Source organism: Lipophrys pholis, assembly GCF_963383615.2.
Source record: "Lipophrys pholis genome assembly, chromosome: 17".
Taxonomy (NCBI): domain Eukaryota; kingdom Metazoa; phylum Chordata; class Actinopteri; order Blenniiformes; family Blenniidae; genus Lipophrys; species Lipophrys pholis.
In genome coordinates this window covers 7,280,812-7,302,549 of record NC_137643.1, presented here as the reverse complement: position 1 = coordinate 7,302,549, position 21,738 = coordinate 7,280,812, and the positions used below count along the sequence as shown (strand labels likewise).

Below are 21,738 nucleotides of genomic sequence, written 5' to 3'. Positions count from 1 at the left end.
CCAGTACAGGAAGAAACGGAGCATGTGGACGTTGTCCAGCATTTTATCTTCTGATTGATCTGAAAATGATTGTTTTGGTGCAACACTGGTGTTGCTGTGACCATAACGTCACTTTCTGCCGCTTTTCTATTGGTTGTTGGGAGCTTCAGTTCATAGCAGCAGTCCTAACTTTCCAACAGTGTCAGAAGGTGATCGCACTCGCATTACTTTTTCTATAAGACCACAATTCTTAAGCCAGCACAAGAGATAACACCATCATTTCAAAGTTTCACAGTGTATACCTGCTTTAAAAAGCACTAAATAGGTTATTATGTGTGAAAATATTCATTATTTTTAATTAGGTGGTGGCGTTTATCCAACAGCTGCAACACCTGATTGAAAAAGTTTCATTTTCTTTTTTTAATTTCTATGAAATTCTATAATTTTGAATTTATGTTTAATGTTGTGGAACTTTAACAAGAATCAAAACTGTGACGTCACCTATGCTTGCACTGTAGACTATTATTAAAATGTTTTCTTTATTTATTCTTATAATAATAATTATTTTCATTGCAGCTACAAGATCCCCCTGTTTGGTTGTGTATTGGTTCATTTTGTGATTAAAAAAGTACCACTGCACATCTTCAGGCGCGTTGTGGAATCCACGCCTCGGTGAGCCACTGTGGCACCAAAGCTGCACAGTCTCATGCAGGTGGTCCTGATGTTACGTCTGCATCTATCCTGAAACACGCCTTACCCCCACCTCAGATGCTGAGAGTCCCCTCGTCCACCAGGTACAGTAAACAGACTGTGATTTGTCTCATTGCCACTGGTGCAGAAACATTCCAACAAGTCTCATTACAAAGCAGCACCTTCTGTCACAGATGGTACAAAGGCAGCAGGTCCTCTGAAACACTGAGAAAGGACGATGCGGCACATATCATGACTAAGCACTTGTGTCGCTTTCAGCGTTCACTACAACGTCCTGAATACAAATGTTTTCCTCGGCGCAAAAACTGACACCAACTAGAAGTCAGAGTCAAAACATAATATTTAAAAGAATCTGTATGACATTAGGACATACAGAGTCAGTCCAAGATTTTTATATATATTTGTATTTCTATTTGACATGTTGAATGACTTCCCTCCTGCAGGTATCAGGACAGTGGCTGACACCCGCTAAAAATGCCAACCAGGGATTTCTGCTGCCTCCTTTGCTATTCGAGTCACGTGAGCTGTGCAGGAAGTGCGGATGCCAGCGCTGCTAATGAAAACAGAAATCTGCCCGGTGGTTTCTGACGGCTGAAAAAAAAGGGGGGTTTTGTTCAGGTGCAAAACAATCCCAGGTTCAATCTGTAGTTAATAAATTTCACATTGATTTTTTTTTCCAGTGCAAATAATAAAACAACTGCATGAAATGTAAAAAGTCAATTGCGTTGAATAGATGTTCTAAATACTGTTTTATCAGTGAAACAAGGAATTGCCAGAATAACTCAAATTTGTGTCAATACGAGGAGATTGCTTCAATATATGAAAGATGCTCTGTTTTTTTTAATAAAGGCTTGTTTATTTATTTGACGCACTGTCTTGTGGATGACAGATATTTTCAATTTAGTTGCATTGTCCTTATGACAAGCTTATGAATTGTTTTTATCCTTTACTTTCACCGTCTCTCAATTAGACAACAATCAGTGATCAAGTATTTTCCTTTTTGTCCTAGTTTGGCCCAACAGACAATAATAATTGCAGTTTCCTTACATACAGTTTCCTTATACATAAGGCGTCCAATCTCCTGCTCTAACTGAACCGCATAATTACAAATAGTTTAAGCCTTTCCCGGTGAGCATGATATTTTTTTCTTCAAGGCGACATTTCTCAATGCACTTTGTTTCTTTCTCTGAGGTTTCTTACTCATTACGTCCCTGCCACCCACAAAACCACAACCTGCTTTTAAAGGCTTTGAAAGAGCCACACAGCCAGATTGCCTCTTTCATTAGCAGACCTGGCATCCGAGCACTCAGCCACCGTCGCTCTAACTGGAGAGTCAAAAATGATGTGTCCCCCTTGGCTCATCACACAGAGACATCAGATGTCTGCCAAAAGTCTGCATGTGTACAAGATGTGCTCCATGCATTATTAATTTGCGAGTATGTGTGTGTGCGTGTGTGCGTGTGATTTCCGTGTGCAGTTATTCATCATTTTAACACGTTGGTAGATGATGGTGTTTATCCAACAGCTGCAGCATCTTGGAGAAAAAAATGTGTACACTTTTATTTATTTATTTCTATTTAACTTAAATTTTCCTTATATTTTTGTACAGTGTTCGGAGCAGAAGCGCAGCTGTCGGACGTTCACACTCCCTCGAGTTCAAGTCTTGCACTAAGTTGCAGAAAATCTACTATAAATATTTAACAACAGGAGCAGTTAATCTATAAAAAACTGAAGAATAAAAAATCTGTGAAGTGTAATACAAGCCCCAAATATACTTCTAATAAAACATCTTCATCAATTCTTTATATGGCAGTAAATTCAAGTGGAGAGACATTTGATTTAAAAATAAATAAATAAATAAAAAGACATCACAATATTGAGCTTTTTTATTTCTTGAATCTTATTTTGACTGGAACGATGGGAGCTGCAGAGGGTGGAGTTTAGATCAGGACACCTATCGATTCATCTATCTCTGATTAATTAATCTTTTCTTCCATGCAGACACCTCTCTCTCTCTCTCTCTCTCTCTCTCTCTCTCTATCTCTCTCTCTCCAATGTTCCTGAGCCGACAGAGCTTTTCTGTTTACAAGTTGTTTGCATGTTCTCCTTCTGCCTGCCAACCTGAAGCTCATTAGGCTGTAAATTGGCTGTTTCTCTCTGCGTTAGCCCGGTGATGGACTGGCAACCTGTCCAGAATGTAAGATGCATTGTTCTGGCTTCACTCCACCCACACAGAGCGATTCCGATGAAGCAGGTACGGAAGATGGATGGATAGTTGTCTCTCAGTCCGTCAATGTGTCAGTCTGTCTTTATTTAGATCAGGCATTCAGTCACTGTAATCAATACGTCGAACAGCTGAACTGGTATGGTGTTGGTGCTTGATCTGCAATATTTTGATAAAGAGTCCCTTTGCGTAACAGATTTTTCACATTACCTTGACTGTCAGCATCGGGCCATACATGCCACACGTCACTGATGGGGGTCATGCATTTTTCATAAGGTTGTACATGTATTTTAATGAGCAGGGCTGACGAGGTGTGCTACATCGGCATAGTGGACGGCCTTCACCACTCCCCCTCATTCACCATGCTCCTCACAACCTGTCAGTCAGCCACTCCAAGGCCTCCCCACGTCTGTCTCTCGTAGTATTCCCGAATATCAATCACACCAAATTCTTTGCATATTTTTGCAGGATAATTAAGAGGAGATTGCAACGTGGTGCAGACGATCAATCTGCAAATCAGTGGACCAGATTAAATCCAAATTCCGGCTCAGTTTCGCAGATGGCAAACTAAACATCCTAAACTGACAGAGATACGTTTGGATGGCAAATCGGATACCCCCCTGCCGGGTAGAGGAGCCCATGTCAGTGCCTGTGTGTAATTTGGAATTAATGGGACGGTAAAACTTTTAATTCAAAATCCCAGCCTTGGGGACAAACACATTTGCATACAAATGAACACAATTTCCTGTTTGTTCGGTATGCAAATACAAAAGAAGGAACTTACAGAGGGGCTGCCAGAGTTGAACAAGCACCACAATTCTCGCCCGAGTGCAGAACGAGCAGGCACCCAACCGAGCACTTCAAACACAGCTCTGTTTGAGATATCAGACTACAGCAGGGGTGAGCCGAGACCGTCCTGGAGGACTGCAGAGTCTTGTGGGGCTCAGGGTAACCTTTCTCTCCTCGTCTCATTTACACGTGGAAATAACAAGTGAGGCGAGTCTTCCCCCAAACACAAGAGGCAATTAAAGACTACTGATCTGAGGTGGAGAGGAGTGAGAAATGGTCGTCCCAGGGGCCAGACGAGGCTGAAATGCTCACAGAGAAGAAAAAAAATTGGAATCATTTCACAAAGTAATTAACAAATTACACCTTTTAGGACCTTTCAGTTTGAAAATACCGAGAAATCTCCTTCAATAATTTTGTATTAAATTGAAGGTTTTCTATACAACGCGCTGTGATAAGCTTTTTCCAAACAATGCAAAGAATTAAAAGCATCTCGTCCTGTGGACTTTCAAAGAGGGCAGCAGGATGCTTTGAATGTCAATGACTCTCAGGATATGAGGCTGAGATCTGATCTAGCACATAATTCATCACTGTAAACATTAAAGGGACAGGAAACGAGTGAACTTGTTTGCAGTAACATAAGTGCTGGCATGTTGGATGAGGAACAACGCCCCCCAGCTTGTTAAAGCCACCAGCCAGGGCGATGCGCTTGCCAGGTTGGATTCGATTCAGGGACTAAACAGTGCACTTAATGTCACAGCGTGTCATGTTTGCATTGTGTGGGATGCAGCTAACTGAGGCAGGCATCACTTATTTACTGTTACACATTTGACTGACAGCCAGAGTCGCTATTTTTCACAGCGATATCAAGTCACACATTGCCAGCCACACAAACGCAGCACACCAACACTAAATAACAGGATTTGTAATTAAGTCCTGGGTCGTAACTGAAATGACCCCAGACGTTGGGCTATGTTAAGAAGCAAGCCGCTTCCCGATGACGTCTCATTAGTAGGCGCTGCAGCAGCTCCCCATGTACAATCCTCCCTCGGAACTGTGAAGGTGACACAGCAGTTACAGTGGACTTTGATGGGGCACTGGGGAGCTGTACTTCATATCACAGGACTGCTTCCTCTGCAGAGTAAAAGGTTTCAACAATCAGCAGCTGCAGCCATTTGGGAGGAAGGAGCTAAAATCTTCCATCTTTGGCAGGACAGGAGATTTTGTGTTTGTGCTTTCCGTGCAGCCGCCGGTAGACGACAGGCCAGTAAATGAAAGATTAACCTCCTACATATCGTTAGCGCCGGCCCCAGATATATTCCACTACCTAAATCATTAATTAATGGAGTATGTGCATCAACACTAAATCTTACGGGTCTTCCTCAGCAACTCCTAACACTAAATCAGTGTGTTAGCGGTCAGCAGAACAAAGGTGTGTGTGTGTGTGTGTGTGTGTGTGTGTGTGTGTGTGTGTGTGTGTGTGTGTGTGTACCCACCCCGCAGAGAATTAAGAAACAGACGAAACATGTAATCAGCTCATTAAAACAGAGAAAAGCAAACCTATTTGCAGACACGTTGGATGTGTTTAATTGACAGGTCAGGTAAGATCGGGGTGCTTCCTCACCCACTAAGCCGATCTGCCAGCCCGGGGATGGAAGCCAGTGCCAGTCATGCCTCCAGCTACCAATGGCCTGATCACATTGCGTATTCACTCGCCGACTGCGAGGCTGATTAAATCTGTATTTAATTGGATCAGATCTAGTCGTGATGAAGCGCTCCCCCCGGCGTTTAACCCACGGTCCTCTGTCAAGTGAGAAGGGAAAAAAATACTGTGGGGGAATTAGGAGCGGGAAATGAATACCAATGATAGGCTGTGCTAATAGCCAGCGCAGGAGGAGTGGACCACACCTGCAGGGCTTTACAGAGAGGAATCAGAGATACCGGCTTTTCTGCCTGTGCGTGCGTGCGTGTGTGTGTGTGTGTGTGTGTGTGTGTGTGTGTGTGTGTGTGTGTGTGTGTGTGTGTGTGTGTGTGTGTGTGTGTGTGTGTGTGTGTGTGTGTGTGTGTGTGTGTGTGTGTGTGTGTGTGTGTGTGTGTGTGTGTGTGTGTGTGTGTGTGTGTGTGTGTGTGGCTCCTTTCTTCCTTGATTAGTTAGACATAATGTTATTCTGTTCGTACAAAGAGTTTTTTCTGGTTGATTAGCTGTTTTATAAAAGCACATCGGTGATAACTCTACAGCGTTCAGAAATTGTCCCTCAATCAGAACTTTAATCAATTTGTCATGATTACTCTACATGCATTTGTAGTAAAAAAAAAAAAAAAAGAAAAAAAAAAACCAAAGTTGCACATTTGCATAATTTCTCAATAGTCAATACAATTGTACAATTTATTTCCTTATTAAGAAACTCCAGTCAAGCTGAACAGTGCCGTCTGTAAAAGGTGCCTGCTGACGTGCCCAGAAGACGCTGAAGTACATTCAAGTGGATTTATAATGTATCTCTCTATAAATCGCAGGGCTTATGGAGGAAAAGTAGAAGATCTGGCATTTGGGTTTCTGTGTTGGAGAGCGAGATGAGCTGCACAGACACTGATGCTACAGCTCAGATAAAGTGCTGTAACTGGATGGCGAGTTGGGAGAGGATGAGAGTGTGCAGTATTACGGTGTAATTCCTCCTATATGTTTAGTTTAGATTGTGGGTTGAGGCTTTGTTTCCTTTAACTCTTTGGTATCTTGAGCCTCGCAGACAGGCGCCACTGACATTTACAGCAGCAGGGCTAAAGTTAGACGAGCCCAGGGTAACGCACAGTAAAACCAGTCCTGTACTGTGGGCTATTAAACTGCTGCACTCGAGGAATTAAAAGTTTATTGCCTTGCTCAAGGGCACCTTAGTGGTAAATGTCAGCAAAGAGTATATCTCTTTCGGAGGCTTCAAACTAGATATTATGACCTAATTCCTGGTCTGTTCAGTGGAATTAAGGTAAAAAAAACGACTTTCTTTTCATCTATAATGGCAGTGATGACGTTATGGTGAGTAACTATGAGGAAAGTATCGTCATGATCATGCTATAAGAACACTTCATCATGACTGTGAAATATATGTTTCCTGCAGAAGAAGGAGATTTTGAAAGCCCACCTCCAGGCACTTCAAGTCAGTAGACATAAATAATACCATTTGTTTAAATGTGGATCTAAATCCTAAACCTAATAGGATGTTTTCATTAATTTCAGTTTTAAGACAAAACACTTATTGATAATTGTTTCGTTTTTTTTTTAAGGAAAATCCTCCAAAAGAAGTCCAATAGAAATATCAAGTATCAAGATATCGTATCCACAGTCTATCCACCTTCCGTGAACTCGGGGTCGAGGAGGAGTCGTCGATCCCAGCCGACGATGACACGGTCACACACTCCAGGGATTTTCAGTCACCAATTTGAGTCAAACGCATGTTTCTGGACTGTGGGAGGAAACCAAAGTAGCCAGATAAAATCCCATGCGTGCACAAGGAAAACATCCAAACTCCAGGCTGACCAGACTCGAGCCACAACGTTACTTATCACAATCGCAAGACGATCAAATATTTGGAAATTCCACTTAACTCCATCTAGTTTTAATTTCCTTATTGTTGCTGTTCAGCCACAATGAGAGCTATTTTCAGTCTAAAGTTGCCAGTCCAGAGGTTGTTTCAGTGCTGCCCTGTCGAGCGTCTACTGCCTATTAAAAGAAGCCGCCCGGTGAGTTAATAAACACAGACATTAGGTCAGGGTCTGTGTTTTTATGGTGCAAATTGTTTTATCATATTACAGTATGAGGTGATAACACAACGCAGTCGGTGCTGTGACATCGTCCCTCATTTATTCAAATACAGACTCGAGGCCAGTTTACTTGAGGTAACCTCCGTCTTTGTCAACATTGACTGGAGGCTAGTGATTAAAGGTGTCATTCCACCTCGCGACCCCGCGGGGTCAAAGGAATTCTGGGTAAATTACCTTGCAGAAGGCCAGACCAACATCGAACGCTTCAGAATGAACCGCAAGGTTGATTGAAAAATGGATATTTGCATACGAGCCTGTGAGCAGAGGCTGGCAGAGCAGCAAACCTCAGCTCTCAGCTCAGCTTGAGGTGGCAGCGCTGAGAGGGAATGAGGTCTCATTAAGAAGAAAGGCATCATTTTCTCAAGCATGGTGGGCTCTCTCCCGCACTCTCCCACAAATATATATATATATATATATATACACACGCACAGACAATAGGGCTGACAAACCATTTTGAACATATACCTGAAACCTAAATTTAAAAAAATGATCAGTGCTGTGTGTTTAGCATTAACTCTGCTCTCATAAATAATACATATGATGATAGATTGCTGCTGATGAACTGTCTAATGAAGAGGAGGTGTCGGAGGCAGGAAACAGGTTTTTTTTGCTGACAAATAGCATTTTTTTTTTTTTTGAAGATTTAAAAAACTGAAAGCCCCACACACATAGCAGGAATGCTAATGTCAGTGGCATTTTTGAAACTGCTGTTATCTCCCTGGCACTGCACATTACCTGGAGATATCATTTCCTTGGTGCTAATTTACCCCCTTATAGCAGTCGCCAGAGGTTAGACTTAATGGAACCTTTAATTTGACCAAAAGTTCATTCCCGGTAGGAAAATTAAAGGCAGCTAATTACGAATTGCTACCAGTTTTAATGGATTGCAAATGCAAAGACTGTTGTTAGTTTTTGGAGAAATCTTGATCGTAATTCCTTTACATGTAACAAGCACAACTTTGAAATGAAAAATACATTGAAATGTTCAAGTTTACATCTACACCACATCAAATGAAAGAAAATAACAGTCTAAGATGTAAATTTGATTATCAGCAGTCTCGGTTTCTTTCACAATCATGACCTCCGTGTTCTTCAATGGCAGTCGAAATAAATATCCTGGTATCAGACCAATTTCCACCGGGGGAATCCATCTTCTGCAGTCAATGTGTCATACGAGCATTTCTCATCTTATACAACGACCCCAGGCTGTATATGTTTTCCTCTTCACTACATCATTTAACTCTTAACAATGTGCTCCACTGCCATTCAGCCTACGCCTATACTCTCTCTGTATTTCTGCCGTTTGCTATAAGAGGAATCCCACATTCATTTCCTGTGCTTCCTCCTCTTTGGCTCCTGCCTCCCTGACAGGCCTGCTCTTGGCCCTGTCACTGACTGTCACCTGTGACACAGGCTTCCACGAAAGACAGCGTGTTTCTTCCTTACATCATGTGGTAAATGAGCGTCACTTCCCCCTTCAGCTCCTCTCCACTCACTTGAACACACACACACACACACACACACACACACACACACACACACACACACACACACACACACACACACACACACACACACACACACACACACACACACACACACACACACACACACACACACACACACACACGCACGCACACACACACACACACACACACACACACACACACACACACACCTCTCTTTTACTTTTTGCCGTAGATCCCCACACTGACAGGTGCTGGAAGGGATTTCTGAGCCGCAGCACAGCAACAACTCAGAAATCAGTGAGTGTGTGCACAGAACACAGAGATGATGGATGGATGGATGGATGGATGGATGGATGGATGCATGGATGGATATTTCTCCTGCATGCAATATAAAATGTCCTTGCTTTATTTTATTTCCAGTTGTTGTGGCCACTGCAGTTTGTTTTCTTCCTCCCAGTAAACTCTCCTGGTTCCTTTCAGCGATTGTGAGGCAGAGGCCTATTGTGCTATTTTTTTTGTGGTTTTATAGGACTGCCTCCAAGCTGGCTGTTTCGATACAGCATGCGTGTGCACCAGAAGAAAGGTTGAGGTCTTTAAAGATACTCCACTTCCTGACACACCATTAATATTCTCCATACGGAGTCTTCCTCCTCACTATATGTACGAGCAGCCCCTTCCCCCTCCCCCTCCCTGCCGATCCCCACTTCCACTCCATTCTTTGCCTTCACATCTCTGAAATGCTTTACATCCCCCTCTCGCACTTTTTTTTTTCTTCTTTTTTTGTGTTTCCCTTCCCCTAAACACACTTTCTTCCTCTTCCTTTTGGTTATTTTTTGTCACAACTTCTTTTTTCATCTTCCCACCTCTTCCTCCTGGGATGTGGCACAGAATCTCTTTAAGTGCTGCAAAAGCAAATCTATCTTACTGTATGTATGGTTACTCTATCCTATACTGAAAAACACATACAGAAAAAAAAAAAAAAACACTGCAGAGAAAGAGGAAAACACAGCTTCCTCCATGTGTTGAAGTCGAGGTTTCAAAACAATGATACAATGCATGTGATTTACTCTTTCAGCTGCAATGGAGCGATAAATTAAGGGGAGGTAAATGGGCAGTAGTTCCCGCTCTCGTCCCACGCACGGCAATGCGGTTGAGCGAAACAGTCTTCTGGGACTTCCCATTGACTCCACACAAGGTGAGAACGGCGCAGGAACAGAAGGCTGAGCAAAAACACTTCAAAATAAAAAAGCACGACAGGAAGACGAAGAGGCCTGGCTTGCTCTACGCGGAGGCAAGAGTACCCAACGAAAAGGAAGCACAGGCATGAGGGAGAGACTGACCAGAAGAGACAGGGAGGGACCAGGCAAGGAGACAGAATCATTACTCTGCTTTCACAGACAATCAATCAAACAAGCATGTACGCACACATGCACAATAACCCAGACAGAAAATGAGACATGAAAACACCTTAAATGCCACCTAATAGCATTCAGACAAACGCGGAGTGAGGGAGCACAGCAGGACATTGATATTCTATACACCCACACACAGCATGGTGAGGAGCCGGGCTCGTCTCTGTGTGTTCCCCCAGTTTGAAACACAATGCCAGTCTAGACAGTGCCATGCTGCATTGCACAGGTTGCTACCATGAGAAAGGAAACGCATTACAAAAGTCATTACAAAAGTCACAAGAACAACATTCATAGGTGCTGGTTGTACACAGCCCAAAGCGACTGAAAAACAGCTGAAGCAGCCAAATAAATAAGTTAACAAATGGAGCATTGCACCAGATTGTGCAAAGTCTCCTCTGGCTATGTACCAGTTTAATCGGGGGGAAATATTGCACAGGTAGCCCACTGGCTCTCCTGTACATCCCCTCACTAATCTAGTCATTAATAGTACAATATTCAAAATGTAATGCCACCGAGCAGGGCGCCACCCCTTCTCATCTCTCTGCAAGCCTCCGTCCCAACTGTAACAAATGCAACTATCAAACTGCGCTGTGGAGCTCCTTCTCTCACCACCGCTACTAAAGAGAGACTATAGGAGAGGAAGCGAGCATAAAGGAAGCCCCTCCAGTCCCCACTGATGGAGGATAGCATTAGTGTGTTATGAATTGTCCATACAAATCAATGGGTGAGAACACTAGGGAAGGAGAAGAATGCAGGTGTGTGAGTACAGAGACATGATTATGCATGTGTCGTAGCTCATGTATAAACCATAAATGAATTTACACATCAAGGCAGCAAATGAATTCCAAATAGATTTTTGAAGCAGGCCAACACGAGACCTGATTAAATGATGAGGTTGAAGATATGGAAACATGCCTGGAGAGAAAGACGCGTGCTACTATAGAGGTATTTTCTGATCTGCTGACTTTGTGCCGCGTCTTGTATTACGTAATGATTTGAAAGAGCGAGGGAGCCCAAAACATCTCTCCAACTTTTATGCGCTCAGTCGTCTTGAATCACACTTTTTAATGGACGACATCATTTAATTTGGGCGAAAACTAAACATCAAAATGAAAAACTCAGCCATCTGTAAAGGCATCGCAAGCTTTTGATCATGCAGCACAATGTGTCCTTTGTCTGTTTGCTTTAAAGACGAACAAGATAAAAACCAGCAGCCAATTCTAGCACACACCAACGTCAAAATTATCTAATCTTTATTCAAAGTTATACAAAGCACTTATCAATACTTTGTCTCTTCCAAAAGTCGGCGGGATCAGCACATCATCAGTTTGAAGACGCGGGCAGCTCAGTCATACTATAGGATGTGGACAGGGTCGACACAACAAAAAGAGTCTCCACTTTAAAAATCAATGTAAACTCAAGTGTGTGCTATACTTAGACTATTTTCACAGTCTGACAGCTTCACCCTGCAGTCAAGCAGCACTTTCCAATGGGAAACCACACAGTTATATCTCTTACCTCAAAGCCATCAGACTCAGTGAAAAGACATTTTACCCAGCAGAACGCAGGAGTTCATCGGCCTCCTATGGCATGTGTTGAGTAGTTTCTTTGTGTTAAAGCAAGATCAGAACATACGTTGACAAACGTTAAGCTTCATTTGCATGAAAACCAACAGCGGGAATTGGTCTCACCACAATAACACGAGCGTCTTTTCTTTTAGGTTTAGATGTATGTTATTTTGCACATTTATCAGATGTGATTGTTGATCCGCTTCCACACATGTTCTGTTGTCACCATAAGTGAGATCTGGACTGTTTCCCTTCATTAGAAGAAATACCAACTTATCCTCCTATTGTATCACCGTAGACTACCCCCACCTTTCACTTTTTGTTTTTTCCTCCGACATTGACAAAGAATCTTACTAATGATGGAGCAATCTCTGCACCAGTAGACCATCAACTCCTGCAGTCGGCACAAGAAAAGTTAAGCTTTTGCCATTAAGGTCTGTCGGCTTCAAAGCGAGCAACTGAATTGCTTCAGTTGCATGACAGCAAAGTAAACCAGAAAACATAATAAAAACAGCACGCACATAAACTAATATTGATTTATTAAGTGGGCATTATAAAGGGTAGTAAAAGACATTTGGCTTTAAAAAATTCAATAACACTGCAACTCCTGAGTTTCTATGAGCGGCCTCCTCCACCAGACTGAGGATGTGCTGACCTTCATCTATTAGAGGCAATATAGTCACTATCAATCAATACATGACATTATCTCTGAGCAAATGATTGAAAGCATCCCTCTAACAACAACAGTTGGAATCTCAAAGTAATACTTTAAACGCACATCAATATTTTATTCACATTCACTCAGGATGTCCAGACATTTAAAGTTGAAGAAGAGCCCGGTCTGTGTAACTTCAGATGACGAGGAGACAGACTCGTCAACAGGATGGATTCGCATTATATCTCCTATCTTTCAGCTTTAATTGTCAGACGTAAATAATGAAGCAGTCATTTCAGGCAATCTGGTTGCCATTATTGAACGTGATCAGCAAAATGGTATGCGCCGACAGATTGACTTTCCAATTTACTTCAAATAAAACAGCGATAAATGTATGTTTGTGAAAGGATAAGTTACATTTCTTATATGGCAAATAAGTATTTATAATGCCAATAAAAAGAATGTAAAACCCTTTAAATGTCCTAGTTTTCTGTATGAATTGGTCATGAAACTCAATCTTGTTTGCATATAAATCACAATTAAAGACAAAGCGAATGAGCCAAGTCTACTACCAGGAAAGGAACTATAAGATTTTATGCTTTATTGAACAGAGCTATCACAACTCAGTTCTGCAGGAGTAAGTAAATTAACTGGTCAAATCTTATTGGGGGGAAAAAAAAACCTGCTTCTGACCCAGCCTCATTCCTACAACATCATTTCTATGGCATCCAGGAGAATAACACGGATTTTCTTAAGCTGTCTTGTTTACTTCCATGCAGGATCATCATCCAGCTCCATCACCAACTTCTACCGACCCTCAGCTGGCGAGCAATCATCCTGACATGACCATGAGGTTTAAAGCCTGGATTTTATCTTCTCGTCGATGACGCGTGCAGGCCTTGCCTCAGAGAAGCAGCTTTGGGTCATCATTCTCCCTCCACCGTACCTCACAACATATTTATAAAAATAGGCCCGATACCTTCTGGAAGCCGGTTCAATATTTTGTGTTGTTACTCTTCTTAGGTCTTTCAATCGTTTCTTTATCTTCTCTGTTGCTCTTCTGACTGATTATTTCCCATTATGACATTATTTGTGTTAATTGGTTATAGCGTTTATAACATATTATTACATTTGACATTGTGCTTGTAGGTTGTAACGTTCAATCCGATGACTCCAAGGCAAACTCAAACACAGAATCAATAACGTTTCTTAATAAGGACCTGCAGAATGCGTTTGATTATTCTTGTCTGTGCTCGATGTCACTCATTTAGCATGTTTTATACGGTAAATCGGGCCCATACGCGTTTTCCAAGTACAAATGTGAAACTGTGGACTATAAAGATTCATTCTCCGAGGCGCCCATGAGCACGGTGCCTACTATGTGTTTTGCATAACGTAACCCCTTCAGCAAAGATCTTAAACTATTCTAAAGATTCCTTCAAGCCTGTAATCTCTCCTTATTTACGCCTCACTTAAAATTTTACATTTGTCCTGGAGCCAACTTGGACAGACGGCCTCTTCTGGAGAGAATACTTACAGCATTACAGTGTTGTTATTTGTGGGTATTTTGTGTATTTGTTGAATACTTCAAGTCTATGAGGCAACCTCCCTTCAGACAGCTGCAAACCATCAGTGCTCTATTCTTGATCAAATGTCTGTGGAGAGTTATATTTATGAGCCGTCTTGGACATCAGCTTCGTCTGACCAGCACATTCAAAAAGTTGCAGTGCTTTTAGAAGTCAGACTGGCTTTGCACTTGGCTCAAATCTCCTCGCATTGATTGAACTTGAGGTTTTCTAATCGTGACACCAGTGAGCTCTTTCTGGGGCCATTAGCCTCGGGTTTATTTACTTTTCCCAGCAGTATGGTGAATGTTAAGTTGCTGTGTGCCATTAGGTACTGCACATTGTGCACCTCTGGAGTCGAGACATAGATGCAGGTCAGGTAGATTATATTGATAATAACTTTCACTTTTTGTGCTTCTTACTAGGCAGCTCCACTCTCCTCAAACGTTACGGCACCAACTTTAGGAAGCGTTCATTCGCTCACCCCCTCGACGACTCTGCAGCGTGCATGTCAGAGTGTATATTTTACAATATATACATCTTCCCTCTTTGTTAAAGAAAGTCATTTCCTCAATGCGTGGAGCTACCTCGCCTGGAAAATCATTTAAAAATTTGCAAATGATGAATTTGAACAGCACAGCCCTCCAGCTTCCTCAAAACAATAGAACTTCATTTTTCGCCAGGAGGTAGCGCCCCGTCCAACTTGGTTACATCACATGTTTAAGCTCTAAAGACTTTGCCATCACATTTGTAATAGAAGAGTTTCCCTTGAAGACGTAGTGATTTAAATGTTCCCTCTAACAACATAAGAGGAATACATTAAGCCACTGGATGTGGTGGAGGCTGCTGCTGAGGGGTCAAATTACTTTTTGTCATTCTGGATGCACAGAGCACTAGAGAAGAGATTTCAATTTTCTTCAAATGTTCTTATTACAGAGACGTCTGCCAAAGGGTTTCAGACCTTCATATAATTACATCTTCAATAAGGAAATATCTCAATTATAACAGAATATCTAATTACTACACTGCCCATATCCAAAATTGCCCTTGCATGAAAAGGAAAACTGGAGCCGTATCATCCGCTAAGCTGGAAGGACACTTTCCTCTCCTCGTAACGGCGCTGTTGTTAAGCACCCAAGAGCATTAGAGGGAAGACCTGTCACGGCTCAAGACCTGAAGGGAATGAACAGAGAACAAGATATGACAGAGCACAAACCTGTGTCCTCACTCGCTGCCTTTTTATGAAGGGACACTGATAACTCTGAGGGCGCCGGTCGGTGCGAAGTACGACCTAAATTGCCATACCTCGGAAGAGGCCTTCTGCTTCATATAATAAAAAATAATAATAATAAGATTTTGACCCACTGCTGTGACTGCCATATCATTTTCCAGGCCATGTAGAGTTACGGGGACCATTTCCCAAATAATCAAACTCTAGCTAGTGACCATCCACCTATCAACAGCCTTGATCTTTTTTTCTTACATGGCAGCCATTTTCATCATAGCAGCAGTGTAATTTCCCAGTGGGTGACGGGCACTACGGTGTGGGCTCCCAGTGTAATGCACTGTGGAGCTACCAATCGGAAAAAGGAAATCCTTCATTGTGGAAAGTATTTGCATTCAAATCATTGACTCTAAAATTGGTCCTACCTGTCTGGGATCAGGACTATCTCCTGTGGGTTCCCACTGCCAGTTAAGTGTAGTTTTTATAACCTGGGAGCGCAGGAATGCTAATGCCTTTTGATGGCATTTGAAGGACCAAACTATGGTTCTCTTTGCAATACTCCAGAGAAAGTAGCCCTCTCTCTCAATTGAGGCGCCTCCTAGGTGAGGAGCATGGCACCTTCCCATCAGAGCCCATGAACAGGTAATAATGGCACACCAAAACTGCCAATTCCTCATAATAATGAAACTTGGCAGGCTTGAAGTGGCTTGGACCCCTCAAGGTACGAGTGAGGATAAAGGAGCAGAAACACCAAGATGTGCGACTCATTCTAACAGAGTCAAAGCTTTCACAGTCTCCCTTTGGTTCATATCTTTTTAATTCCAGGTTGATTAAGGGCCCCCTCCTGAGAGTTTATCAGTGTCCCCACCCACCTTTTCATTTAGCTGCACTGTTGAGTCAAATTAATGTTTACCAATAGGAGCGACCTAGAATGAACATTAATACATTTGCGCTATTTTCTCGGGGCTAGGCCATTATTTTCATACAAATGCGACTGTAAGTGTTACGAATTCTTAATGATGCATATCTAATAGAAAAATGCAAATCTTCAAGGACAGAATAAGCTTTTTTTTTTTTTCCTCAGCTTGTCTTGAGATGTTGAGCAGGTAAAGCAGTGAGACATTTAGCAATAATGACAACCTCATACTCTTGTCGCCTAACCTTTAAATTTGAAACGCAAACGGATGAAGTTTACTCTCGTGACAGCCTTTCATTTTCATGTCACGGACAAATAACCAACAATTTGTTTAGATCTTACAGGCTTGTACAAATGTTGTATTTTTTCATTGCTCCCTATATTATCAACGAAAGCACTGCAGTTTCTTGGTATATGTGCTTCAGCACATATATTTTACCAAGGCCGTATTTAGTGCAGGCATCTCCGAGGAGCTTGAACCCTGGAGCAGTGACTGACAAGCCCATAGTAATCAATTCTCAAGCATGTTGTTCCAAGGCAAGACCTGATCTGTGCTTCCTGAGCTGGACTCAAAAGGCTTCATGGCAATTCACTGACACCGCGAAATCAAATTAAAAATGCATTTGGAAATTGATCATGTGATGCGGCCAGATTGATTGCTGCTCAGAAAGCAACCTGGCTGTGGGTTTTTTTTGTTCGGCCGGGCTCCATTCACCTTCCCTTACCATATAAATGTATTGATCTGCACACCCACTCCTGGATCTATACAAACCATTAAATATCCTTTCAGTGTTTCTCCATCCATCTGTGTGACTCATGGTCATTTTTAGCTTGACGAAATCTGCTGACACACAATATGTAGCCGACCAATACATTTTAAAACATCACTGCAGATCTGATTTAATAAAGCTTGGCAATAGTGTCAGGTTAACTATATATTTAAAAAAAAAAAAAGACTATTCATCAACCTACTCGCGGGGTGTCTGAACTGGATAATATAGAAAGCCTTCAAATGTTCGCCGACAAGCAGAGAGAAATAATTCATTAGAGACCTCAAGAATGTTTAATTCAAAAACACATTAAAGGTTAATTTGGACTTTTTAATCAGTGACAAATTCACACACATTTACTAGAACACACCATCTACTGTCGCATTCGAGTCACAGGCATTCAGTTTCATCTTTACATTCTTGGACTTGCATTTAAAATCACAGAGACAGCCAAGAGACGGACCTGCTTGTCTCCTGCATGCTCCGTCTGCGCCGCGTTGCACGGGGGCAGAGGGGCAGGTTGAATGGTGGGAGCTATTGTCTCTGCCCATTGGTCCACATGAATGACCCAGCCTGTGTCCACATTAGCACGGATCAACTCCTGTGAGTATCATCTCCTCAGAAAACAGCAGCTACGGCACATTCAACCAAATAATCCAACTTCCATACATCCGGTAAAAACCTGTGCTCTCTTTCACCCTTTCTGACTTTAGGGCAACCCAATCAATCCTTCCTCTGTTTTTTTTTTTTCTAGTCGGAGACAGCTCTACTTCCCACCTTGCCCCATGCTCTCCAATCAATTTACCAACAGTTTCTCCATTACACCCACCTGTTCCCAATAGTACTATTCTATGTCCGCACTTTGCATCTCTCTCTCTCTGTGTAGCTATTTTCTGAATCCACATCTTTCTTCATTTACTTGTGAGTAATGATTACATTTTATGGAAATAAATATCTACAAACTTCCCCCTGCGAGGCACAAGGTTCTTCACTGCTGCTCAGGGAACCACCTCCACCTCGAGTCGTGTCCGCACACCCACACAGACAGAGCTGCCGGTTAATGAGCCTGTTGAGTGAGATGGCACCTTGACTCAACATTGATCAGCGAGCCTCCGTTCCTCGAACTCTCCGGGAAGCTATTTGTCAAAGTGATCATTTATGTTGTCGTACCAGTTACTGTATAGTGTCTCTGGTCTTGGATTGTTTCTTCATAATGGGGTCCGGGGAGGGCACGGACTCCGTTTGAGGTCCAAATCAGGGTCATGATGTTTGGAATAAAAGAAACTGACCACTTTGATCACTAAGAATCAGCTAAACTAGTAAAATAAGACTTTCACCTTGTTGCACAGTGAAAGTGCGACACACATTTTCCAGATCGATTCCTTGTTATTCCTTCTCAAACCTCTTCAAAGGCTTCGTGTTCTGCTCAGTTATGAGCAGTAGAGGAACCACTGTGTGACTTATGGAAGAATTGGGAGAAAGAATGAAAGCCGAGCTGCTGTTTTCATCATACTGACATGGGGTGCCCAATTATGGAGATGTGCCCTGTAAAACTAGCGAGGGCAAACACCTGATGGGGGGAGGTTGTGGGAGCACGGGACACTGCTTGTGGGTAGGCGAAGCTACCGCAGTGCACCGCTGCTCCCCCGTGCTCTCAAGATGTTTCACATCTCCCCCCTCTAATTGGCAGATGGCCTCAGATGCGAGATGATTTAATGGCCTGCGTGTGTGTTTTTTCTTGCCTCAGTCAGCCATTAGCAGGGACATCTGTAACGAGTTGGCCAGGCGCACTGCTGAGAGCGGAAGCTGAGGCCAACACTTTGTAATGGAGGATGGCGCGGTCGTGACGATCTTGGGTGGCAATCAAAGCGCTGAGGTATTTCTTGGGTTGTGATAATCGAGACATCTCGTTTCAAACTGTCCGAGGGAGAAGAAAATGCTCTAATAAATTGCCTGATGTTGTTTACCTCAAGAAAAATCTGTGAAAAATCAAAAAAGCACAATACCACTGGGCATTGAATGTGTAACAATCCACTTTTGACTTTTAGTACAACAGAGCAAGACATTTCTAGCTGAGAGTTATCATAAAAAGCCATTTTCATGGCTTTGGTACACACAGCTTGGCTTCCAAGTGATCCGATTTCTTGCAGCTGTGCCGTAACCATCTGTGCCGAATGCTGTGCTCAAGGGTAAAACATTAAGGCCACAACTGGAGTTTGGCCCGAAAGCCCCCTCTGGCTCTCAGTCACTCCCTTAATTTCTTACAGCTCCCTCTTGTGCTTGCCTCCATATCGAGAGCTAGATGATGGGGAGGGAGTTGGGTTGTTGAAGAAGTGAGGCCTTGGCTGTGTGCACGTAGTCCGAGTGGTAGAGAAGTGGCTCTGAGCCTAAGGCCAGTTAAAGCTTGATGGCCATCAGTATTCTTGCCGGAGCCTCTGAGGATTTGTCTGCTACCTGCAAACTGGGTCAGTTTTTGCATTATTTTGAAGATTTTGTATTTCACAGTGGAGAAGGGAGAGGTTTTGCACACGCAGGCATGGAGACCCACACCTGCACTTTGTCACACACACACACACCTATTTCAGTTCATTAATATGAGAACATATCTGTCATCTTAACACATAAATGTCCGTTTAAATTCACCAAATGGGCTAACACTGTCATGAATAACTACACTGAGTGACTGTACCCATGCTGCGAAAATCATTTTAGATGGAGCACGCACCAAAACCACTAATTAGGATTGATAGATTGAACCAATACTGAACACAACACAAAAAAAAAAAAAAACTGTGCTCCAGTACAACAGCTAAATGCGTCCAAGTCTCAGTTAATAGACCCTTCCTCAATTCATTTCACACTGATTGCATTAACTACAGTCATAAATATAAAATAGTTTTGAATGTTACTCTGCCATTCAGAAATTATCATTAATGAAAGTGATGGAAGCGACAGTCCCTCAGACGGTCTCTGTCAGTGTTGTAAAGCCTTTTTGGGTGGGCAAAACGTCAAACCTTTGAATCATCTCACATTCATGCACTGCAATATCTTTCATGCAATTTTTATTTCTAATGATCTGTATATGTGCCCTAAAGCTGAGGGAGTCTGTGAGGTGAGTGAGGGACCAGCAGCAGATGGGGGGGCGGTAATGAGATGCAAAAAACAGGAGGATTGAGGGGGACAGGCTGGCTGGCTGGTGAGACACAGTAGAAATATAGGAGAGGGAAGAAAATAACCAAGTATGAGATAGAGAGAGGCGATAGGAGAGACCCGCGTCTGAGGTGAATACAAATGGACAAAGCAAGAACACAGCTAGAGAGAGAGAAGGGGGGCAAAGAGGGAGGTTTTGTGAGGAGAGGAGATAAAAGAATGTGAGAAAGATGGATTCACTGTTGGCTAATGAGAAGATAAAGGCAGGAGAATCCACATCGATCTCTGCCCCACAGAAAACTGGCTTTATGCAAGTAGAGACAGAGATAGGAGAGCCTGGGGAAGCTTACCTGAGTGAGGTAAGCAACCATACAGCTGCTGAAGAATCAGGGTTGGAAAAAAATATGCGTGAATGCAATAATGTAAGTGAGTGGGTGTGAGTGTGGTAGGCACGCTTCATTATTGGAAGTTTGAGAGGTATGTCAATGGTTGTGATGCTGCGTGGGGGCAGACAACACACAAACTGAAAGCAAGGTAAATGAAAAGATAACTGCTTAAATGAGTCATTACTGTGAGGCAGCGGATGGGTAAATGTGAGATCGAGATCAAATATTTATATAGCAACCACTCTGCATGCAGGGTGAACCAGAGGAACATTGCAGAAACACTTTCCCACTGGAGATGCATTACAGCACTCAGACGATTAATGAAATGAAGCGAAAGAAAAAAAGAAAATAAGGGTCAAAATTATTTTCTGAATTAAGAAAAGCAGTGAACTAGTTGAATATTTGCAGTTTAGTCTAATCAATTGTGTTAAAACTGTAAACTGCCTGCCCCACTGCTGATGTTTGTATTTTAATGGTATTTCAATGCAATGAAGGAGTGGAGAGACAATGGCTTGTAAACAAGTTGTGAGCGCAGGTGCGCGTCAACAAAGAGGAGCCCTGCTTCTCGTGCGTCCTGGACTGCGTTATGGATGCGGAGAGCCACTTACAGGAGGTTCGAGCTGTTCCAGTACACCGCATGCCGGTTGCTGGCTCTGGAGAGGTGCAAGTTTGAAAGCACCAGCGTGATGAGGCTGAGAGAAAACGTTGCGAGAGCCATAATCCCTCCGGTGTGCGCGTCCAGCCCTGGTCCCCCCTCGTCCCGCTGCGTCCCCGCTCCGTCTGTCCCGAGCGACGTGCCGCCGTTCACAACATCCCAGCGGTCAAAAATTTGAAATTTAAAAAAACCGTCAGTTCAACTTCACGACAGGCTGGATGAGGGTGACTTCTGACTGGCTACGTGTTCCTCAACACAAATCCCATTGCGACGAGACCCATTTGCGCATCTTCACTTGTGCCAAAATGTGTTCTGGACTTGTGTCTCCAGCCCGCAGCGCACTCTGAAGTCTCTCCTTGCGTTTCCCGGCAGTGCTTTCATTAAAGAGACGTGATGAAGAAGAAAGGCTGCCACACAAGTGACAGCTGAGGTCGGTGTCTGGTGTTTCTGCACG

At 42.9% G+C, this 21,738-nt stretch overlaps 1 protein-coding gene across 1 annotated transcript in view; it reads right to left on the bottom strand.

Moving 5' to 3' along the window:
• efna3a (ephrin-A3a) overlaps positions 1-21,347 on the bottom strand; it is a gene marked incomplete at both ends in the record, with an annotated part of 66,370 nt that extends 45,023 nt beyond the window's left edge. Inside the window, one exon of the mRNA XM_080485052.1 lies at positions 21,238-21,347. Coding sequence (XP_080341178.1) covers positions 21,238-21,347 — 110 coding nt within the window. The remainder of the gene's footprint in view (positions 1-21,237) is intronic.
• Between the last annotated feature and the right edge of the window lie 391 nt (positions 21,348-21,738).